Source organism: Scyliorhinus torazame, unplaced genomic scaffold (genome assembly GCF_047496885.1).
Source record: "Scyliorhinus torazame isolate Kashiwa2021f unplaced genomic scaffold, sScyTor2.1 scaffold_745, whole genome shotgun sequence".
In the NCBI taxonomy this organism is placed as follows: Eukaryota; Metazoa; Chordata; class Chondrichthyes; order Carcharhiniformes; family Scyliorhinidae; genus Scyliorhinus; species Scyliorhinus torazame.
This window is the reverse complement of record NW_027308472.1, coordinates 46,505-68,388: the sequence shown is the minus strand read 5'-3', so window position 1 is coordinate 68,388 and position 21,884 is coordinate 46,505. Positions and strand designations below refer to the sequence as shown.

Genomic DNA, 21,884 nt, shown 5'->3' with positions numbered 1-21,884 from the left:
TTAAGATTCTTAAGGTGTGCGAGTACTCGTGCCCTCTTTATCGGCCCGTTGAGCCCTCTCACGTTCCACGTGATCAGCCGAGTTGGGGGGCTTCCCACCCCCCCCCCCCCCCCCCCCCTTGCCGGTTAGCCATCATCTTTTTCCAGCTTCTCACCCAGTTCCCACGCAGCTGTATCTCCCCCAGGCGGTGCCCCCCCCCGCCCATCCTCTCCCGTACCCACTCCCCCCTTTCCCCAGCAGCAGCAACCCAGTAATTCCCCCCTCCCACCCCCCCGCTAGACCCCCCGCTAGCGTAATTACTCCCCCCATGTTGCTCCCAGAAGTCAGCAAACTCTGGCTGACCTCGGCTTCCCCCCGTGACCACGGCTCGCACCGTGCGATGCCCCCTCCTTCCTGCTTCTCTATTCCCGCCATAATTATCATAGCGCGGGAACCAAGCCCGCGCCTCTCCCTCGGCCCCGCCTCCCATGGCCAACGCCCCATCTCCTCTCCCTCCCCACCTCCCCCCATCACCACCTGTGGGAGAAAGAAAAGTTACCATACCGCAGGATTAGAACATAAAACCCCTCTTCGCCCCCCCCATTCGCCCCACCACTTTGTCCAAACGTTCTTTTTCATAATCCACTCATTCCAGTTTTTCTTCTACAATAAAAGTCCACGCTTCATCCGCCGTCTCAAAGTAGTGGTGCCTCCCTTGATATGTGACCCACAGTCTTGCCGGTTGCAGCATTCCAAATTTTATCTTCCTTTTGTGAAGTACCGCCTTGGCCCGATTAAAGCTCGCCCTCCTTCTCGCCACCTCCGCACTCCAGTCTTGATAAACGCGGATCACCGCGTTCTCCCATTTACTGCACCGAGTTTTCTTCGCCCATCTAAGGACCATTTCTCTATCCTTAAAACGGAGGAATCTCACCACTATGGCTCTGGGAGTTTCTCCTGCTCTCGATCCTCGCACCATAACTCGGTACGCTCCCTCCACCTCCAACGGACCCGTCGGGGCCTCCGCTCCCATTAACGAATGCAGCATCGTGCTCACATATGCCCCGACGTCCGCCCCCTCCACACCTTCAGGAAGGCCAAGAATCCTCAGGTTGTTCCTCCTTGCGTTGTTTTCCAGTGCCTCCAACCTCTCCACACATCGTTTCTGGTGTGCCTCCTGTATCTCCGACTTCACCACCAGGCCCTGTATATCGTTCTCATTCTCGGCTGCTTTCGCCTTCACGACCCGAAGCTCCTGCTCCTGGGTCTTTTGTTCCTCCTTTAGCCCTTCGATCGCCTGTAGTATCGGGGCCAACAACTCTTTCTTCATTTCCTTTTTTATCTCCTCCACGCAGCATTTCAAGAACTCTTGTTGTTCAGGGCCCCATATGAAACTGCCACCTTCCGACGCCATCTTGGTTTTTGCTTGCCTTCCTTGCCGTTGTTCCAAAGGATCCGCTGCAATCCGGCCACTTTCCTCTCCTTTTTCCATCCGTGTCCAGGGGGAACACCCTCCTGGTTTACCGCACAGTGTTTTTAGCCGTTAAAATTGCCGTTGGGGCTCCTATCAAGAGCCCAAAAGTCCGTTTCACAGGGAGCTGCCGAAACGTGCGACTCAGCTGGTCATCGCCGCACCCGGAACGTCCACCCCTCATAATCTTGAGCATCTCTTTAACCTCCTCTTAACCTTTTCATTTTTCCAATGGGAAGCCGCAAACAAAATGTTTTTTTTGCGGGGGGGGTGTCGCGGTTGTTTATGCCTTAAGAGTCCCAATCTTTTTGATTTGTGTCTAATGGCTTCAGAGAAAACTGTCCTCCATCTCTCACGACTTTTGAGCGAGACTTCAATTCGGGCTGTAAAGTTGAAAGGGCTGCATTCGAACCGAGCGCATGAGCGAGTTCCCCAGCCAAACTCGCCTTGAACTTGCAAGATGTCAACATGAAATTCGTGTTTAGGCACTTGCACTACATTTTCAGGATGACTATTGTGGTGCAGTTATTTGAAAGAGGGCAGAACAGTGTTGCAAGCTGTGCCTGCATTTATTGCTAGTCCCGAATTGCCTTGAAGGGGCAGTTAAGAGTCAACCACATTGCTGTAGGTTTGGAGTCACATGTAGGCCAGACCAGGTAAGGACGGCAGATTTCCTTCCCGAAAAGGACACTAATGAACCAGATGGGTTTTTACGACATCCGCAATGGTTTCATGGTCATGATTAGACTTTTTAAATTCCAGATTTTTATTGAATTCAAATTTCACCATCAGCAGTGGGGGCTTTGAACCCACATCTCCCGAACATTACCCTGGGTTTCTGGATTACTAGTCCAGTGACAATACCGCTACGCCATCACCTCCCCTGGCTTCAAACTTTGTGAATTGTGGCATTCTAAAAAATGCCCAATGCAATCCACGAAGATAAATCTTCTGATCTGAATCATGCTGGATGGCAAATCAACTTTACCAACCAGTGGTTAGCACAGCTGCCTCACAGCGCCGAGGTCCCAGGTTCAATCCCGGCTTTGGGTCACTGTCCGTGGGGAGTTTGCACATTCTCCCCGTGTTTGTGTGGGTTTCGCCCCCACAACCCAAAGATGTGCAGGGTAGGTGGATTGGCCACGCTAAATTGCCCCTTCATTGGAAAATGAATTGGATAATCTAAATTTTGTTTTTAAACCTTACCAACCTCTTCCTCCCCACACCGTGGGTTCTGAAGCCTGGGGAGCCACTTACAAAGTTTAACATTTATTTGCAGTATCGCAAGTTGCTCACACTGATGGGTCTTGGTGATTGTGTCTCCTACATTAGCACCTGTACATGTGCTTACGTTTAAATATAGCTAATGACTAATTATGCAAAGATTATATACGCCAACTGCATGTCCCAAACTATGTTCTCCCTGTGTCTACGTGGGGTTCCTCTGGGTGCTCCGGTTTCCTCCCACAAGTCCTGAGAGACGTGCTGCTAGGTGAATTGGACATTCTGAATTCTCCCTCCGTGTATCCAAACAGGCGCCGGAGTGTGGCGACTGGGGGATTTTCACAGTAACTTCATTGCAGTGTTCATGTAAGCCGACTTGTAGGGCAGCACGGTTGCGCAGTGGTTAGCAATGCTGCCTCACGGCGCCGAGGTCGCAGGTTCGATCCCGGCTCTAGGTCACTGTCCGTGTGGAGTTTGCACATTCTCCCCATGTTTGTGTGGGTTTCGCCCCCACAACCCAAAGATGTGCAGAGTAGGTGGATTGTCCATGATAAATTGCCTCTTAGTTGGAAAAATGAATTTGGTACTCTAAAAAAAAATTTTTTTAATGTAAGCCTACTTGTGACACTAATAAAGATTAGTATTATTAAATGTTTCAGTGCTCAAATGCCTGACGGTATTATGACTACAAAATTGTCCTCCATTTGTGGCGCTACCCCACTGTAATTCATGTTATTGTGATTAACTCATAACTATTGCCGTATACCCAGTGCACAAAATGTTCTGTAGATTTGATATTTATACTGAATATTGCAACGCGTTGGTTCAAACCTCCTGTGTCTTTCATTTTAACAAAGACCCAAATGGGACAATTGGAAAAAGGGGAATTCTTTACCCCAGGAAATTTTCCAATAACCTTCAGCATTCCTCGTACTTTTTGAGTGAGCAGCATAATTGGCTGGAGTTCTCCCAAACGCTTGGGAGAATTTGTGATGGAGAATGGATGGGAAATGCCACGGAAACTGACAAGTACCTTGATTTCTCTCTCGGAAGATGTGTGTGAAGTTTGGGAGGGAACCCCCCACAACACCTCCACCACACCGGGAGATGCTGGATGGGACAGAGCAGGGCAGGCAACCCCTGTGCTTGCTGCCTTGCATTGAATCCTGGCTGACCAACGCACCTAATTTTAAAATTCTCATCCTCCTGGCCAATTCTTCCTTTCCTATCTCTGTAACCTCCTCTCCCTGTAAAACACTGACATCTCTGTGCTCCTCCAATCCTGGACTCGGGATACATCCCCGCCATTTATTTCCCCTGACCGTCGGCAGCCACGCCTTCAACCAACTGGGCCACAAACTCTGAAATTCCTGGCTCTTGTTTTCCTGTCCTAATGCCTTCTTGTTTGGCTCAGTGTCAAGTTTCGGCTGATTAAACTCCAATGAAGAATCTTGATGTGTTTAATTGCATTAAAGATGCTATATAGGGCAGCACGGTGGCTCAGTGGTTAGCACTGCAGTCTCACGGCGCCGAGGTCCCAGGTTCGATCCCGGCTCTGGGTCACTGTCCGTGTGGAGTTTGCACATTCTCCCCGTGTCTGCGTCGGTTTCGCCCCCACAACCCAAAGATGTGCAGGCTAGGTGGATTGGCCACGCTAAATTGCCCCTTAATTGGAAAAATGAATTGGGTACTCTAAATTTATTTTTAAACAAGACACTACATAAATGTAAGCTGTTGTTGAACTGCTTGCTAACGGCCACTGACTAATCTCTCGCATGAAGAATGGTTACATTGAGGGTGAGGTACCGGAGGAAGTCAGAATGCTGGGGAGAACAGAGGGGGGAAATTGGGGAGAGAGCATTCACAAGGCAATTCAGAAATCTCTGAACTGTTTTTTTTTATCACCGGGGTAAGTCAAACCCTGTCGGCACAAACCAGAAACCCACTGATATTTGCAATCCGCCCGTCAAACCGGTGAAACACAAATTAAGTTTTGCACAGGGTAGGATGACTGATAATTGTCTCTTGCTTTTAATAGCTGCCTCCTTCTGTTTTTGCTTCCGCAGTGCCGAGAGATTTGACCCACTGACCGGAACGTGGTCATCAGTTGCTGCCATGAGTACAAGGAGACGCTATGTCCGCATCACAACGCTCGGTGAGCCTTTTTTCTTTAAAACTGTGGCAGCGAGTAAACTATTGTGTACCAGTGAAAAATATATAAAAATTTCACGAGTGCAAATGCTAAATCATCACTGAGAAACTAATTTGACACAAGTGACAGATTATGGTGTTAACTTGCTGCGTAAGCTGTTGGCAATAATTAGTCCCCTTGGATTTGGGGTTACTGTCTGCCATTATTCTGTCTGCCGGTGATCACTGGGTTCCTATGCGGGTTGAAACATCAGCAGATCCATTGTTGGCACAGCAGGGGGGTGGTGTAGGTGAAAAGGCCCTAAATTTGCTCCCCTCTCATTGCCAACTTAGCTGGTACCATCCGAGGTGGCGCAGGGAGCGCTACAGCTGGCACAGCGGTGGAGCGATATGGGTTCAAACTGTGTCTCCGCTGCTGATTGTCATCCAGGGACCGGTGTGGAAAGTACAGGTGGGGGGGGGGTATTCCCTCCATAGTTGAACAGCTCACCTGTAACCACGATCAAAACACGTGTGGAAGGAAACTTGTACCGGACTATGGCATCAAAAGGCCTGCTGGTGTCTATTTAGCCTTATACTGGCATGCAGCAAGATCGGAACTCATCACCATGAAACCTTTATCCCCGATTTTAACCTAACCCTCTAGGTGGGTCAGAAATTTCAGTAAATCCAGGGTTCCAAACAGGACTGGCCTTACATGAGAGCAATTGGGATCGGATGCTTGTAGCAACAGGTTTGGTCTTTGTTTCAGCTTGTGGAGGTTGCAGGGGAATAGTGGTCATGTGTTGTTGCCTCAATTACTCTATTAACCACCACTGAGTGATATCCACCAATAAGAGCTGAAGGTGCCACATCCATAGCACTGCCTCAGCCAATCAGCGTTGGCTCATGAATCAACCAGCACCCTTTTATCCTGTAGTATAGATTGTCATGATTGTTTGAAATGCTTGCATTTGACCTGCTGAGTCCGAGATAAAAAACTTCAGCAACGTGTCTCTCTTTTAAAAAATTATCCAATTTAATTAATTAAAACCCCATTAAGGGATGATTTTTCAGTCTTGCTGGCATTGGACAGCAAGCTGGAGACTCAGGACCCCGTCGATGGGGCCTCAACAAAGAAAGAAAGCTCTTGTAGCTTCAGTGATCAGTCCCCGCAACCCCTTCCCACATCCTGGAATGTTTTCCCCTCCATTTCACAGAGGGATGCCCATTTGGCCTTAACAATGGGTTGGCGAATGCAGGAAAACCTGGCCCTGTTTTAGTGCAGAATGACTGATGAGCCTTGGGTTAAGTTGGACGTGTTCGTTTCGAGGTGAGAGGGCTGTCTTAATGCTGGAGCAGGAAATGTGCAGACAGCGTTGGTTTGATGTATTCCTGGAGATCACTTCATCCGACCTCCTGCCTTTCCTCACCATGCCTTAATATTTTTTTTTATGACAATAGTTTTACCTCTTGTCATTTTCTTTTACCAGATATAAAAATATGGAAAAGAGGGGGTGGAAAGTGTCCCTTGGCTGACAGTCAAACAACGTCCAATTGGCTATTGAGTCTTTTTGCTTTCCGATGGGTGTGGGAAGGCCGTGCGCGTTACTAGGATGGACGTGTTGTCCAATGAATGGCTGGAGGGTGGGGGGCAGGTCATGTTGGACGGAGAAACTAATTCCTTGGGAAGTCCAGGGTGTTCCTGCCAGGGCTGAAAATGTAGGTTGTTTTTCTCAGCAGTTTAGGTTGGAGACTGTGTGGAGTTTGCACGTTCTCCCCGTGTCTGAGGGAGTTTCCTCCGGATGCTCCGCTTTCCGCCCGCAGTCCAAAAATATGCGGGTTAGGTGGATTGACCATGCTAAATTAATAATAATAATCTTTATTATTGTCACAAGTAGGCTTACATTAACACTGCAATTAAGTTACTGTGAAAAGCCCCTAGTCGCCACATTCCGGCGCCTGTCCGGGTACACAGAGGGAGAATTCAGAATGTCCAATTCACCTAACAAGCACGTCTTTCAGGACTTGTGGGAGGAAACCGGACCACCCGGAGGAAACCCACGCAGACAGTGATCCAAGCCGGGAATCGAACCTGGGACCCTGGTGCTGTGAAGCAACAGTGTAACCTCTGTGCTACAGTGCCACCCAGATGCTCTTTGTGTCCACAAGGTTAGGTGGGGTTACAGGGAGAGGTGAGGGTGAAGGCCTAGGTAAGGGACAGCACAGTGGTTAGCACTGCTGTCTAACAGGGCTAGGGACCCGGGTTTAAATCTGGCCTTGGGTGACTATCTGTGCGGAGTCTGCATGTTCTCCCCGTGTCTGCGTGGGTTTCCTCCGGGTGCTCCAGTTTCCTCCCACTGTCCAAAGATGTGCAGGTTAGGTAGATTGGCCATGATTTTAAAAATTGCCCCTTAGTGTCCAGGGATGTGCAGGTTAGGTGGGGGTGGGCAGCACGGTGGCGCAGTGGGTTAGCACTGCTGCCTCACGGCGCCGAGGTCCCAGGTTCGATCCCGGCTCTGGGTCACTGTCCGTGTGGAGTTTGCACATTCTACCCGTGTTTGCGTGGGTTTCGCCCCCACAACCCAAAGATGTTCAGGCTAGGTGGATTGGCCACGCTAAATTGCCCCTTAATTGGAAAAAAATGAATTGGGTACTCTAAATTTTTTTTTATAAAAGGTTAGGTGGGGGTTACGGGGATAAAGTGTTTTTTAAATAAATTTAGATTACCCAATTATTTTTTCCAATTAAGGGGCAATTTAGCGTGGCCAATCCACCTAACCGGCGCATCTCTGGGTTGTGGGGGCAAAACCCACACAGACACGGGGAGAATGTGCAAACTCCACACGAACTGTGACCCAGAGCCGGGATCGAACCTGGGACCTCGGCGCCGCGTGGCAGCTGTGCTAACCCACTAGGCCACCGTGCTGCCCTATGGGGAGAGAGTTGGGGACTGGGCCTGGGTGGGGTGTTCTTTTCAGAGGTCGGTGCTGACTTGGTGGGCCGAAGGGCCTTTTTCTGCACTGTAGCGATTCTGTGAGGTTCTGAACACGGTGAGGGGTTTGTCTGTGTGTCGGAAACCAGTCTGATTAGTCAAAGAAACCCATAAGTCATTAAGTGTGTTTCAAAAAGTGCTGTTCTTTCAGATGGGAATCTGTACGCTGTCGGTGGATATGACAGTTCCTCCCACTTGGCAACAGTCGAAAAATATGATCCCCAGGTAATTCAACTCTCAAATATATCTGCTGCTTTTTCAACCCCATTCTGTTCTCGGGCCAGGGTGTGGATTTAAGCCGGGTCCAAATGGGTTTCTAAGGAAATCTGCTTGTGTAGCTCGGTCACTTCTGGCGGTGCTGTTAAATTCACCCACTTTTCATTCCACCTGCAACATCTCTGGACCTCTTCCCAAAGTCTTCTGGACTAGGAACGATATCACTGCACATTCTTATGGTGGGGGATTCGGAAAAGATGAGCAGAGAGGATCATTGCACTCAAACAAACCCGTGACAAAGAATTTCAAAAGTGGATCTGGGCTACAAATGATGGTTTGCCTGCCTTTCTGTCCTCAGACACAAGTATTATTGTCACTTAATTCGCTGGGTGTTGCAAAGTAATTGATCAAATCTGTAATTGACAAAGTCTCATCTCGAAATGTGTGAATTTAGATGTTTTCACAGATTACAAACCTTGGTAATAAATTCTCACCTTCAATTAGATGCCGCTAGCTCACTGTATAAAGTACAGCAATGAGGGAGCTGCCATTTGTAATATCGTACACCAGTAGATGTCACACTTGCCTCTAGTACTCACTGGTAATGAGCAACACAGAGGAATCTAATCCTCTTCTTTCACATTGGGCTTGTGTACACAGTTGTATGAGAGGGTGGCACTGTACACGCTGGAACTCCTGTGGGGTATGTTAGCATAGTGGCTTTCACACTTACAAGTGAGGACAACCCTCTAGAAATATTAAGATATCCAGTCTTAAAGAAAGACTTGAATTTATATAATTCCGTCCGCACGCTCGGAATGTTCCAAGTGCATTACAGGAACAAATTGCTTTTAAGTTGTTAAAGTGCAGTCCCTATTGTGTTGCAGGAAACATGGGGCAAAATTCTCCAAACAGTGACAAACTATCATTTTGGGGGTGATTCCCGTCACAATCCACCACCGCCTTATCATATTTTTTGGACCTAAAGGTCGGCTCTTCGGAGATCAAGCCAATCTCCAGACAAACCTACCGCCCACTACTCACCAGCGGAAATGACCATGCCCCTCTCAGACCTTGCCCCTTGGCAGTGTCAACCGGGCAGTGCGAGACTGGTACTGCTTGGGTGCCAACCACCCAGGGACTCCAGTGGCCTCCGAACCCCTTGGGGTGGTCATCACGTTTGGTCTCTGTTGATGGGGGAGAATCCCGGGATCTGGGAAACTCAGCTTAAACCTGAAAATGCATATTTAAATTATCAAGGTAAGCTTTGGAAAAGATGAAGAGTATTTTGGGATTGTTAAAATTCAACATGAATATGTGGGCAAAATGGATAAACTGATTGGAATCGTCAAGGTATTTAAATTGCCTGGAACATGGGAATCAAAGAAAAACCCGATGGATGCTGGAGATTGGAAATAAAAATAAGTGGGGGAAATACTCAGCAGGCCTGGCAGCAGCTGTGACAAAACAAACAGAGTTAACATTTTGAGTCCACCGTGGCTCTTCGTCGGAACTGGACTCCGGAGTTCTGAAGGAGAGTCGATCATGCTCGAAACCTGAACATGGCTTCTTTCTCCTCAGATGCTGCCTGAAGTGCTGAGTCTTTCAGTACTTGCTGTTTGTAATGAAGGAAGTGGGAGGTGGGTGGAAGGGCATAGGTTGACTTGGAGAGTATGGGGGAGCCACGGGGGGGGAGGGGGGGGGGGGGAATGTCATAGGTTGGTATGGGTGGGACATGGGGCGTATGTGTGTGGGTGAGTGGTGAGAGTTAGCAGACTTTGTTTTTTTTTTTGTTTTACTCTTTTCCTTGCGAGGCCCAGATCACCAAGTTGGGGCTTCCACAAGGCCTGCCCCAACCTCCGGTAGACCCTGTGGCTGCCTCTGCATTGTTTCCATAGGTGGTGTTCCGCACTCCCTAACCGTAACACAGCTACACCAGCCCTTGCCCCGAACCAAAATCTGAACCACCAAGTCCCTTCAGAGTCTGGTTTGCAGAGGCTGGGATTTTCTCAACCTTGCGCTCCCGACTCAGGAATGAAAGTTCTGACCCAAGTTATGGAGCGAAGGAGATTCCCGTCGGAAGGCATATCACACAGACAACTCTGCAACTACTTGGCACCGAATGAGACGTGACATTTCACTAAGAGTGTGGAAACAATCCTAAAAATAGTGGCCAAACTTATACGCCGTTAAATGTAACATATGAGAAAAGGTTTCGAGTCTTGTCAGTGGGCAAGACAATGTAGGTTTTTTTCACCAATGGCAGTCGTTGCTCAAATAGAACATGAGCTAAGTAAGGGGTAATTTCATTAACATGCACCCAGTGGGGTATGACTTGGAGATGGGACTAGAACATTGCACAATCCTCTAAATCGCTCAGTCTGGAGATCCAGATTACAAACCTCTCCCTGAAGATGGAGACAATCTAAGACTCAGACTGGCTCAGTTGGTAGCAATGTTAGAACCGCCCAGCTCCTTGGTTAGAGCATTGTGGTTGTAACCCCTGTACGGTATCACCCACTGGTAATGGCTGCAAGGTTTCTCACATGTTTTGCTCAATCATTAACACTACACCCCTGTACGCTTCACCCGACGCCAGTGTTATGTAGTTACATTGTGTACCTTGTGTTGCCCTATTATGTATTTACTTTTATTTGCTTTTCTTTTCATGTACTTAATGATCTGTTGAGCTGCTCGCAGAAAAATACTTCTCACTCTACCTTGGTATACGTGACAATAAACAAAATCCAAATCCATTGCTCAATTTGTCTCCTCCATCTATGTCTTGTGTTTAAACTCAAGAACTGAAATACTGTTAAAATAGGCTTGGAGCCTATTTTAAAATATTCCCAAGATTCAGCTATTCCTTTGTAGAACCGAGACCATAGGTGCAGGAGTAGACCGTTTGGCCCGTTGAGTCTGCTGTCCCGTTCAATTAGATCGTGACTGACCATCTCCCTCCACATCACTTTCCTGTGCTATCTCCATATCACTGGATGTCATTAGTATCCAATTGTTCTGTTGAACAGGCTCCATGATTGAGCTTCCATAGCCCTCTGGGGCAGTGAATTCCAAAGATTTGCCCCCTTTTCCCCTCATCTCAGGGGTGTGGTGCATATATGTGTTGGTGGGCAAGAGGGTGGGGAGAGCGAATGTTTATGGGGGGAGGGGTCAGGGAATACCATGCTGAATGTTGCGGGGGGGGGGCGGGGGATGCCAGCAGTGAATATTGGGTGGGGTGGAGGTTTGCTGGTGATGATTGTCGTGGGGCGGGGGAATAGTGGGGGGAGGGTAGAGAGAGCTCTTGACACTGCTGTGATGGGCTGGGAGCCGTTGGACTGCAACGCTGGTCAGGATGCCGTTTAAACCTGGCGCCCTGGTATGGTTAGAGCCGGGTAGAGGTTCCGACCTGCCAGAGCGACGGTGTAAACCACACCCACTCACTTTTTTTTTTCGGTAAAGATGCTCAAACGTCCGTGATAAATTGTTGGCCGTAGTCGCACCGTTTTTCACACCGGAACTGACACTTTGTCATTTTTTGGTAAGAATCCACCCAATATTCCATCTGCCATGTTCCAGCCCATTGCCTTCACATTCCAAGTCCACTTGAAACCTCTTTGTATCCTCCTCACAACTTGCATTCCCACCCTGTTTGGTGTCAACAGTAAATTTGGAAATATGACAGTTGATCATACCTACTGCCATCCTGAGAATTATCTGTTTATTTCTAAACTCTGCTTTCAGTCTGTTGACTACTTTTCAATCCACACGAGTAGATTTCCGTCAATATCCTCAAAAAACTCTCAAAATGTTTGTCAAACATGATTTCCGTTTCAGTCCTCCATATTGACTCTGCCCAATACTACCATTTTTTTTCTAATGGTCCAGTTATCCGGGGGCGGTACGGTGGCGCAGTGGTTAGCACTGCTGCCTACAGCGCTGAGGACCCGGGTTCGATCCCGGCCCCGGGTCACTGTCCAATCACCCCGTGTCTGCGTGGGTCTCACCCCCACAACCCAAAGATGTGCAGATGGATTGGCCATGCTAAGTTGCTCCTTAATTGGAAAAAAATAATTGGGTATTCTGAATTTATAAAAACATTTTTTTTTAAACCAAATGTCCAGTTATCACATCTTTTAAAATAGAATCTGACATTTTCCCTACTACTAACAGGTAAAATTTGCCATTTTCCCTTTTCCTTCCTTCTCAAATTGTGGGGTTACATTTGATACGTTCCAGTTCACAGGAACCTTTCCAGAATCTATAGAAGGTTAAAAGATACCTACCAATGCATCCACTATCCCTTTAGCCACCTTATGCACACTGGGATGAAGCTCATCTGGTCCAGAGGATTTATCAATCTTCAATCCTGTTAACTTTTCAAGTACTAGGTCGGGTACAGGTAATTAAGATGAATGTGTTGCCGCGGTTTTTGTTTATTTTCCAGTGCCTGACGATCGTCCTGCCAACGGGATTTTTTAAGGCAGTAAAAAAGATGATTACCTTGTTTATATGGGGGAGTGGGGGGTGAATAAGAAGGTACTGTTGCAGAGAGGACGGCAGTCAGAGGGGTTGGGTCTCCCGAACTTACTGTATTATTACAGGGTGCCGAATGCGGAGAAGGTGAGGAGTTGGGTTCGAGGGGAGGTCTCCCAATGGGTTAGAATGGAGGAGAGTTTGTGCAGGGGGTCGGGGCTGAGGGTGTTGTCAACAGCGCCGCTTCTGAAGGCCCAGGGGCAATATTCGAGGAGTCCAGTGGTAGTGGGGACGTTGAAGATCTGGAGGCAGTTGCGCCAGCACTTTAGGTTGTGCATGGGGTCAAGGGAAATGCCGATTCGGGGGAAGCAAGATTCCGGGGAAGCAAAGCCAGGGAAGTGGGATGGGAGTTTTCGGAGATGGGAGAATAGGGGAGTTAGGGCATTAAAGGGTTTGTTTTTGGGGGCCAGTTTGCGGGATTGGAGGGGTGGGGTGCGAAATATGGGTTGGTGGTGTTTAGATACATGCAAGTCTGGGATTTCGCCAGGAAGGAGGTACAGAGCTTTTCGGTGGCGCCGGCCCCCACACTGTTGGAGAGGTACTGACGACAGGGGGAATGGAGAAGGGGGTGATGTCAGCAATTTATGGGGTGATTCTGGGAGAGGATAAGGTATTGCTGGAGGGGATTAAGATAAAGTGGGAGGAAGAGTTGGGGGAGGGCATGGAGGAGGGGTTGTGGTGTGAGGTGCTCTGGAGGGTGAATGCTTCAACTTTGTGCGGGAGCTTTGGGCTGATAAATCGCATTCGTATGTCTTGGTCCTGTCCAAAACTGGAGGGGTATTGGAGGGAGGTCTTCAGGGTAATCTCGAAGGTGGTGCATCTGAGACTCGAACCAGGTCCCCTAAAAGCCATATTCGGGGTGTCGGATCGGCCGGGGTTGGAAGCGGGTGTGGAGGCAGATGTCTTAGCCTTCTCATCGTTGATTGCCCTGTTGGGGTGGAGGTCAGCTTCTCACCCTGTGCCCTGGCGTAGCGGGGGATCTGCTGGAGTTCGTAACTCTCGAGAAAGTGAGGTTTGAGTTAAGGGGAAGGATGGAAGGGTTCTACAATTCATGGGCTTTGTTTCTTAATGGACATTCAAGAATTGGATGACATCGAACGTTGGAGGGGAGGAGGGGTTGGACTGTGTATGTTGCTGGTGACTATGTATGGGGTGATGTTGGATTCCTGATTCTTTTTATTTGGTGTTTGTATTTAAAATGTTGGGGGCTGAGTGGGGGTGATTGGGATGAAGGGATTGTTGGCCAGGGTATTGCCATTGTATTTGTTACTGTTGATTATTTGTTGGGGTGTGTGTAAATTTGATGAAAATGTGAACAAGAATAAACATATTTTAAAAAATAAAAAAACTATCAATAAGAAAAACAAAGGTAGTTTGAGGGGTTTATATTTGTATTGATAAACATTAGAAATAAAGTTTCAGGTGGATTTAATTTAATGTTTCTGTACTTGGAAGGGACCTAGTTAGATTCATGCTGGACAAACAATGTGTGGGGGTTGGTTAAGTGCCAACTGTGATAGAGGGAGCTACGGCATGAAGAGTGAATATAGTTGCTTGGCAACTAAAGGCTCTTGTAAGGGAAAAAACTTCCTTTTGTTCTTTAGTTTTAACTGGAAGTCAGGGCAATAAGTGCAGAGTGACCACCGGACAGGGAACATCTCCCACAGCTCTGCTGATAGCAGTTGGAGACAGGGAGAGAGCAGGAAGGAACTCTCATAGCTATGCTCAAAGCAGTAAAATGCAAGAAGGTTGGCTCCAGAGGAACTAAAGGATGGTTGATTCCAGAAATCTGGAAATAGAACAGGATATTGTTCGTGGACAGCACAGACAAAGATAAGAAGTGGTTGGCTGGTGAGAAGCTAAAATTTCTCAAGTAATTCTAAAGTTTGGAATGTCTTGCTACAATCTGCAAAACAATTTTTATATTAATCGGGAAGACCGTATTGGCTGGAAACCAGAGTTTGTGTTCACCGTGGTAGTTAGTCGAGACAAAGAAATCCTAAAACGGGTTGGTGTAAAACATGGGGCTGATTTGCTGGTAGAAGTAGATCGGAAGCTCTTTTTGAAGGGTCCTTTGGAAAACGTGGCGTGGATTTCTGAATGCAACCTGTTAATGGAAAGTCTTATGGTGAGAGAAGGTTTTAAAACTTGTTTTTTGGGAGTGGTGCTTGGAAACTCATGTGACAATAATCCCGGGGGGGGTTCTGAGGAGCAATCCACAGACACTAACTTGGGATCAGAGTGGAGTGCGTGTTTGACCACAGCCAATCTGTGTTTCTAAAAAGGACTTTGTGTGCCATTGAGGCCATTGTAGCTTCAAGTGTACTGTGTCACCCATGTTAATCTTAAAGCCTGTGTGTAACGGTTGACCTAAAGGTGAGGGGAGTAATGGAGTATTGTATTATAATCCAGTTTTTCATGTTCCATTTTTAAAAAAAATTCTTGTTACTAAAATTAATTAGCGGTCCTATGGCATTGTTCCTCCACGGTTGATTTTTAATAAATGTTACGGTCTTTTGAGCCAGGGTTCCATTCTGGGATCTTCCCGTCCAGTTTTAATATCACCTGGGATTGTAACATACCTCTTTTTTTTTCATATAAATTTGAAGTACCCAATTATTTTTTTCCAATTAAGGGGCAATTTAGCGTGGCCAATCCACCCACCCTGCACATCTTTGGGTTGTGGGGGCGAAAACTCACGCAGACACGGGGAGAATGTGCAAACTCCACACGGACAGTGACTCAGGGCCGGGTTCGAACCCGGGTCCTCAGCGCCATAGGCAGCAGTGCTAACCACTGTGCCACCGTGCTGCCCGATAACCTACCTCTTTACTAATAATTTCTTTTAGTTACTCAGTTTCACATGTCCCGTGGCTGCCTCGCATTTCTAGGAGATGTTTTGTGTCTTCTTTTGTGAAGGTGGACAAATTTAGCTTCTCTGCCATGTCCCTGTTCTCCATTTCATTGTTGATGTGGAACCTTTTTCAAACAAAACTTGTTATGCTTTAAGAATTCCACTTATCTTACTGCAGACATTTTTGACTTCTATTTCAGATTGCTGACACAGATAGTCCCTAGCTTTGCATGTCCCAAAATGCGTGTTTGTACTTCTCTGAATATCCAGGTAACTTTGCAGTAAAGCAAGGAAGAATCCTGTCCACTTTATTTCAGCGGAAGTGATAGTGTAGTGTCACCTAGAGACATTGAGCTGTGAAGCAAGTCTAGTGGAACCAAATATATTGTGTCCAAATCAAAGAAAACTCTTTTGTGTTGCAACTATCGTGTGTGTGTGTGTGTGTGTGTGTGTGCATGTGCATGCGTGTGTCTGCACATGTGTATTTGTCTGCAGGTCTGTGTAGCATTTTCAGCCTCGGTCTTTCGAACCTTCTGTACCGTTTCCCTGTTTCCTTCTCTGAACTGTTCATGGTTTCCTTGTGCAGAGCAACACCTGGACCAATATCGCTAATATGCTGAGTCGGCGGAGCAGTGCTGGCGTGGCGGTACTGGAGGGGATGCTGTACGTCGCCGGTGGCAATGATGGGACTAGCTGCCTTAACTCGGTGGAAAGATATAATCCAAAAACAAACACTTGGGAGAGTGTGGCACCCATGAACATCAGAAGGTTTGTATGTCCCTGTGCTCTCTTAGTTTACAATACATTAACTTGTCGGTCTCTTTCTAAGCAGGCAACGTTACAAGATTGCAGTTCACATATTGGGTGAGTTAGTTGCATAGAACGTAGGTCAGATCCCCATCTGGACCATTACATTCAGTAATGAACGACACACCGCAGGTAGGACGGTGGTGCAGTGGTTAGCACTGCTGCCTCAGCGCCATTTGATTCCGACCTTGGGTGACTGTGCGGAGTCTGCACGCTCTCCCCATGACTGTGTGGGTTTCCTTTGGGTGCTCCGGTGTCCTCCCACAGCGCGAAGATGTGCGGGTTAAGTGGATCGGCCATGCTAAATTGTCCCTTCGTGTCCAAAAGGTTAGGTGGGGGTTACAGGAATAGGGTGGTGGCGTGGGCCTGGGTAAGGGCAGCACCGTGATACAGTGGTTAGCACTGCTGCCTAACAGCGCCAGAGACCCGGGTTTAAATCTGGCTTTGGGTGGCTGTGTGAAGTTTGCACTGAATGGGTCCCCGTGTCTGTGTGGCTTTCATCCGGGTGCTCCGGTTTCCACCCACAATCTAAAGATGTGCAGGTTAGGTGGCCACGCTAAGTTTTTCAGTGTGCTCTCGATGGGTCGAATGGTCTCCTGCACTGTCAGGATTCTATGCAAGTTAGCCTGGCCTTGGAGGGCGTCCAGTGTAGATTCACCTGAATTATATCCGTGCTTTAAGGCGTTAAATTACAAGGGCAGGTTGCCTAAAGTGAGCTTGCATTCCCTTGAGTTGAGAAGATAGAAGTCAATCTGATTTGAGGTGTTTAAAACATTAAAGGCATTGGACAGACTAGATGATGAGAAAATGTTTCCACTGGTGGGAAAATCAAGGACACATATTGGGCGTGGTCCAAAGGCCTCTCGCCAGATTTACCCGGCTCATCGTGCCTCGCGAGATCTAACGCGAGACGTCGTGATCTGGATCTCGCCCACCATGGGTGGGGCCTAAATTTACATATTCGAGTGAGCAGTTAGGCACAGTTCAATGTGTGTACGTTGGTTGTCCCAGGATTGAATCCCGTCGCCTTGGAGATCCCGGCCGGACGCCCGGGTCGTCGGCCTATGGTCAGGGGAGTACCCTCGCAGTGCCATTCGGGCGCTCAAGCTGTGCTGCCAGTCTGCCCAGTAGTACTGCCAGGGTGCCCAGGTGGCATCTTACCTGCGCCAGGGACCGGGACGCGGGGGTGCGTGGGGTGGGGGTAGGGAGGGGAGGGGGATCAAGGGGCCCCTAATCGGTAAGGTGAGCAGTTTTGGAGGGGGGGGGGGGGGGTCCGGAGGTCACGATGGGGGGGGGTCAGAACCGCCCCTTTCCAAAGTTTGAGCAGGCATTACAAATTGAAACCTCTTTGTTCAGCTTGCCAGGCCAGCAAAGGGCCCTGGGCCACAAGAGGGGAACATTGCATTATACAAAAACATTGCAGAGGTTTCAGATGCTCCATTGTTCATTGTTTTATGCCAAATATTTAAAATAAAACAAAAAGTGGTAAGAGCCCTTTAATGACACAGTGAATAATGGTGCACAAACAACTAACTGGCTTATGGTGACCTGTTCATACCCTTTTATATTCCGACAGTGCAAAATTAAAGATAAGGAATGTTTAAGCAAAATATAATCTGTGCCAAACTGCCATTTCTCTGCACAGAACAATTTGAAGTTGGCAGAATGCAAATTAAACAGAGGGAGGAAAGAGGAAGCCGTTCCAGTCCACAGATAGGTATAAGTAGGTCATTATTCACAAACGTCTTCTGCCTCAAGTTCCTGAGGCTCATGTTGGGCTTGCCAAATAGGCAGGTTAGGTTGGTTGACCATGATAAATTGCCCCTTAGTCATAGAATCCCCACAGTACAGAAGGAGGCCATTCAGCCCATCGTGTTTGCATTGACCCTCCGAAATAGCACCCTGTCTTTGCCCACCCCGCCCGGAAGCGAACCTGCACATCTCTGGACACGAGGGGGCAATCTTTAACACGGCCAATCCATCTAACCTGCACATCTTTGGGCCATGGGAGGAAACCGGAGCACCCGGAGGAAACCCACACAGACACGGGGAGAATATGCAAACTCCACACATACAGCCACCCGAGGTGGGAATCGAACCCTGGTCCCTGGTGCTCTGAGGCAGCAGTGCTAACCACTGTGTCACCGTGCCGCCCCAAGCTTGTGCAGGTTAGGTGGGGTTCCAGGGTTAGGGAGATGGGATGGGTAGGGGAATGAGCCTAGGCGAGGTGCCCTTTCAGAGGGTCAGCGCAGACTCGATGGGCCGATTGGCCTCCTTCTGCACTGTTGGGATTCAATGGGTGAAGGGGTGGTTTAATGAGCGAGTGGGAAATTTGTCCGCGGACTGCCCTCCGAACACGCAGGTTTGTAAGATGACCCCAGATGATTGAAATATGCCACATTCTAGCGAGTCATCTGCGGCAGTGGATTGCCTGAAAGAGAAATAATAACTCTGGACATACACAGCGCATGTGTAACAGGAAGAGAAAACATAAAGACTCACTCAGAAACCCTTCATTGAATGGAACAAACCCAAAACGTGTACTCTGTCTTTCCTGTTTTGAGGTGCTGCCTGACCTGCTTTGCATTTTCATCATTTTCTATCGTAGTCTGATATAAACTGCTCTGGGTCTTGTTACATTTATTGGTGGATCGACCTTCATTCAGGACATCAAGATCTGCTGATATCTGTGATATAAATGCAACCAGGCAGTAGTGAAAACACTCAACAGGTCAACCAGGGCAGGTTAACCTTTCAACCTTCCCAGATGTCACATGATAGCCATGTGTGTGCCAGGAGAGCTCACCAGGCAGTGGATCAAACTGCGCCCCTTTGTAGGTTTTAGCTGTGCCTCAGTGTCGACACTCTCGCCTCCCGGTTATGGGCTGGGGTCCTACTCCAGAGGCTTGTGCGCAAGGACTGCCACTTTGCTGCAGTACTGAGGGAGTGCTGTACTGCCGGCAGTGTCGCCTTTTGGTTGCGATGTTAAACCAAAGCTGCGTCTATCCTCTCGGGTGGACGTACGTGTTTCGAAGAACATCAGGGCAGTTCTCATTCCACCCCCCACCCCCCCATTTTCCCACTTGTGCCGAATTGTTCTTTTAAATTTAAAGTATCCAATTTTCTTTTGCAATGAAGGGCCAATTTAGTGAGACCTACCTGCCACATCTTTGGGTTGTGGGGGTGAGACCCACGCAGACACGGGGTGAATGTGCAAACTCCACATGGACAGTGACCCGGGGCCGGGATCGAACCCGGGTCCTCGGCGCCGCGAGGCAACTGTGCTAACCACTGCGCCCCATTGATTACACAAACCGGTTATGTGGTCAGTTTGCTGTTGTCCGTCATACATTACAACAGTGACAGTGCTTCAAAAGTACTTCAGCCTCATCCTGAGATTGTGACAGGTGCTATACCAATGCAAGCCTTCTCCTTTTCTTCCATTGTCACCAAGGTACTGGAAAATAGCTGAGCTATTCATTCTGCAACACACACACCAGCCTCTCTCGGCTGCACAGACCGCCAGCACCCAGAATGCTTTAAATAGGTGAATGTGGGGATTCGAGACAGAGATTCCACACATACCAGTTCCAACACCTGGATAAATCCTGGTCTCTCCCAACACACACACACACTCACAGGTATTGAGAGAAGGACAATCGCTCCGACATGCCCTTTTGCATGCAGTGGAGAACTGCCAAATATTTCCAGCCCACACTGGTGTCTGTAGAATGTGTGTGGTTTGGAGAAGAAGGGGAAAACCAAATTGCTGACGGAGGGGAAGAAATGATTAAGCCGTAAATGGAGGAGTGGGAATGGTGGGAATGTGCATCAGCGCCCACAGTCACTACACGGTGAGTTCCTGATCTGACTGTACGCGAGGGAGGTCCCGAGTGTGGCTCAGGCAATGGAGAATAACCGAGCAAACTGAATGGTCAACTTGGCCGATGCCAGACAGCACAGGAGTGCTGGTGAAACGGGATTTGGTGCCAGTTAGGATAGGGGCAGTAGAGCTTTGGATGAGTTGAGGTTTATGGAGGGTGGGAGGCTGGCCAGAGGAGCTTTGGAACAGATTATCATAGAATTTACAGTGCAGAAGGAGGCCATTCGGCCCATCGAGTCTGCACCGGCTCTTGGAAAGAGCACCCTACCCAAGGTCAACACCTCCATTCTATCCCCATAACCCAGTAACCCAGAGCTAACAAAGGCCTCGGCGAGGGTTTCAACAGCAGATGAGCTGCAGGAGAAGGCGAGGCCATTCGGCCCATTGTGTCTGTGGTGGCCGAGAAAGAGTTCTCCAACCCAATCCCACCGTCCATGATGTTGCAGAGATGGAAGTAGGCAGTAGTTGGCGACGGAGGGGATATTTGGTCGGAATCAGGGTCAGATTGGGGTTCAGCCTCTGGAGTAGGGATGAAGTGGCTAAGCTGGGTATGTTGTGGTGGGGACTGAAGGCGATTTCTCCCCCCGCCCCACCCCCACCCCTCATGTCGTCTCGTGTCCTCTGGTAACCAGCCCATCTACCACTGGAAACATATCCTCCGTATTCCTTCCATCGAAGTTGATGATGATTTTGAACACTTCTTTCCAATCTCCACTTCGCCTTCTCTGTTCCAAGGAGAACCTTGGAACCAGTGACACCTCTGGCCTATTCCCTTATAAGCCTGTGGCAGGAAACTGTACCCATGGCAAACCTGGTCTGTCCTGGGTTTGGGGTGAGGCAGGGTCTAGCGCTGGCAACGGGGACCCTCATCAGCAGAAGGTAGTGCTTTTTTACAAATTCATCCATAGGATGTGGCCCTCGCTGGCCGAGACAGCATTTATCATAGAATTTACAGTGCAGAAGGAGGCCATTCGGCCCATCGAGTCTGCACCGGCTCTTGGAACGAGCACCCTACCCAAGGTCGACACCTCCACCCTATCCCCACCCAACACTAAGGGCAACTTTGGACACTAAGGGCAATTTATCATGGCCAATCCACCTAACCTGCACATCTTTGGACTGTGGGAGGAAACCGGAGCACCCGGAGGAACCCCACGCACACACGGGGAGGACGTGCAGACTCCGCACAGACAGTGACCCAAGCCGGGAATCGAACCTGGGACCCTGGAGCTGTGAAGCAATTGTGCCATCCACAATGCTACCGTGCTGCCCATTTATTGCCCATCCCTAATTGCCCTTGACCTGAGTAACCTGCTCGGCCATTTCAGAGGGCATTTAAAGAGTCAACCACACTGCTGTGGGTCTGGAGTCACATATAGGCCAGACCGGGTAAGGGCGGCAGAGTTCCTTTCCTGAAGGACATTAATGAACCAGGTGGGTTTTTACAGCAATCGACAATGGCCATCATTAGACTTTTAATTGCAGATTTTATTGGATTTGAACCCTGGTCCCCAGCCCGTTACCCCTGGTCTCTGGGCTATTGGTCCAGTGACCATACCACTGCACCACCACCTCCTCTAGCCTTGGGTTCAGTTTCAGGAAATATCTGATACACGTCAGGAAAAGTATTTCAAAACGGGACAAACCACATTCAGCAGTTAAATAAAACTATGAATGTTTCTGTTGAGACTTGTTCAGGTCAACAACATTAACAGAGTAAAAGCCCCAATCTCCAAAATATAACATTTATTATTCCTCCGCGTTGCTTCCCTTTGCAGGCCAAATAAAG

At 48.5% G+C, this 21,884-nt stretch overlaps 1 protein-coding gene across 3 annotated transcripts in view; it reads left to right on the top strand.

Annotated features, from left to right (window-relative positions):
- LOC140406642 (kelch-like protein 17) overlaps positions 1 to 21,884 on the top strand; it is a 64,012-nt gene that overhangs the window by 35,111 nt on the left and 7,017 nt on the right. For all 3 annotated transcript variants that reach the window (XM_072494647.1, XM_072494648.1, XM_072494646.1), the window contains 3 exons: positions 4,741 to 4,829; positions 7,951 to 8,024; positions 15,992 to 16,173. In XM_072494647.1, the coding sequence (XP_072350748.1) occupies positions 4,741 to 4,829; positions 7,951 to 8,024; positions 15,992 to 16,173 (345 nt within the window). The remainder of the gene's footprint in view (positions 1 to 4,740; positions 4,830 to 7,950; positions 8,025 to 15,991; positions 16,174 to 21,884) is intronic.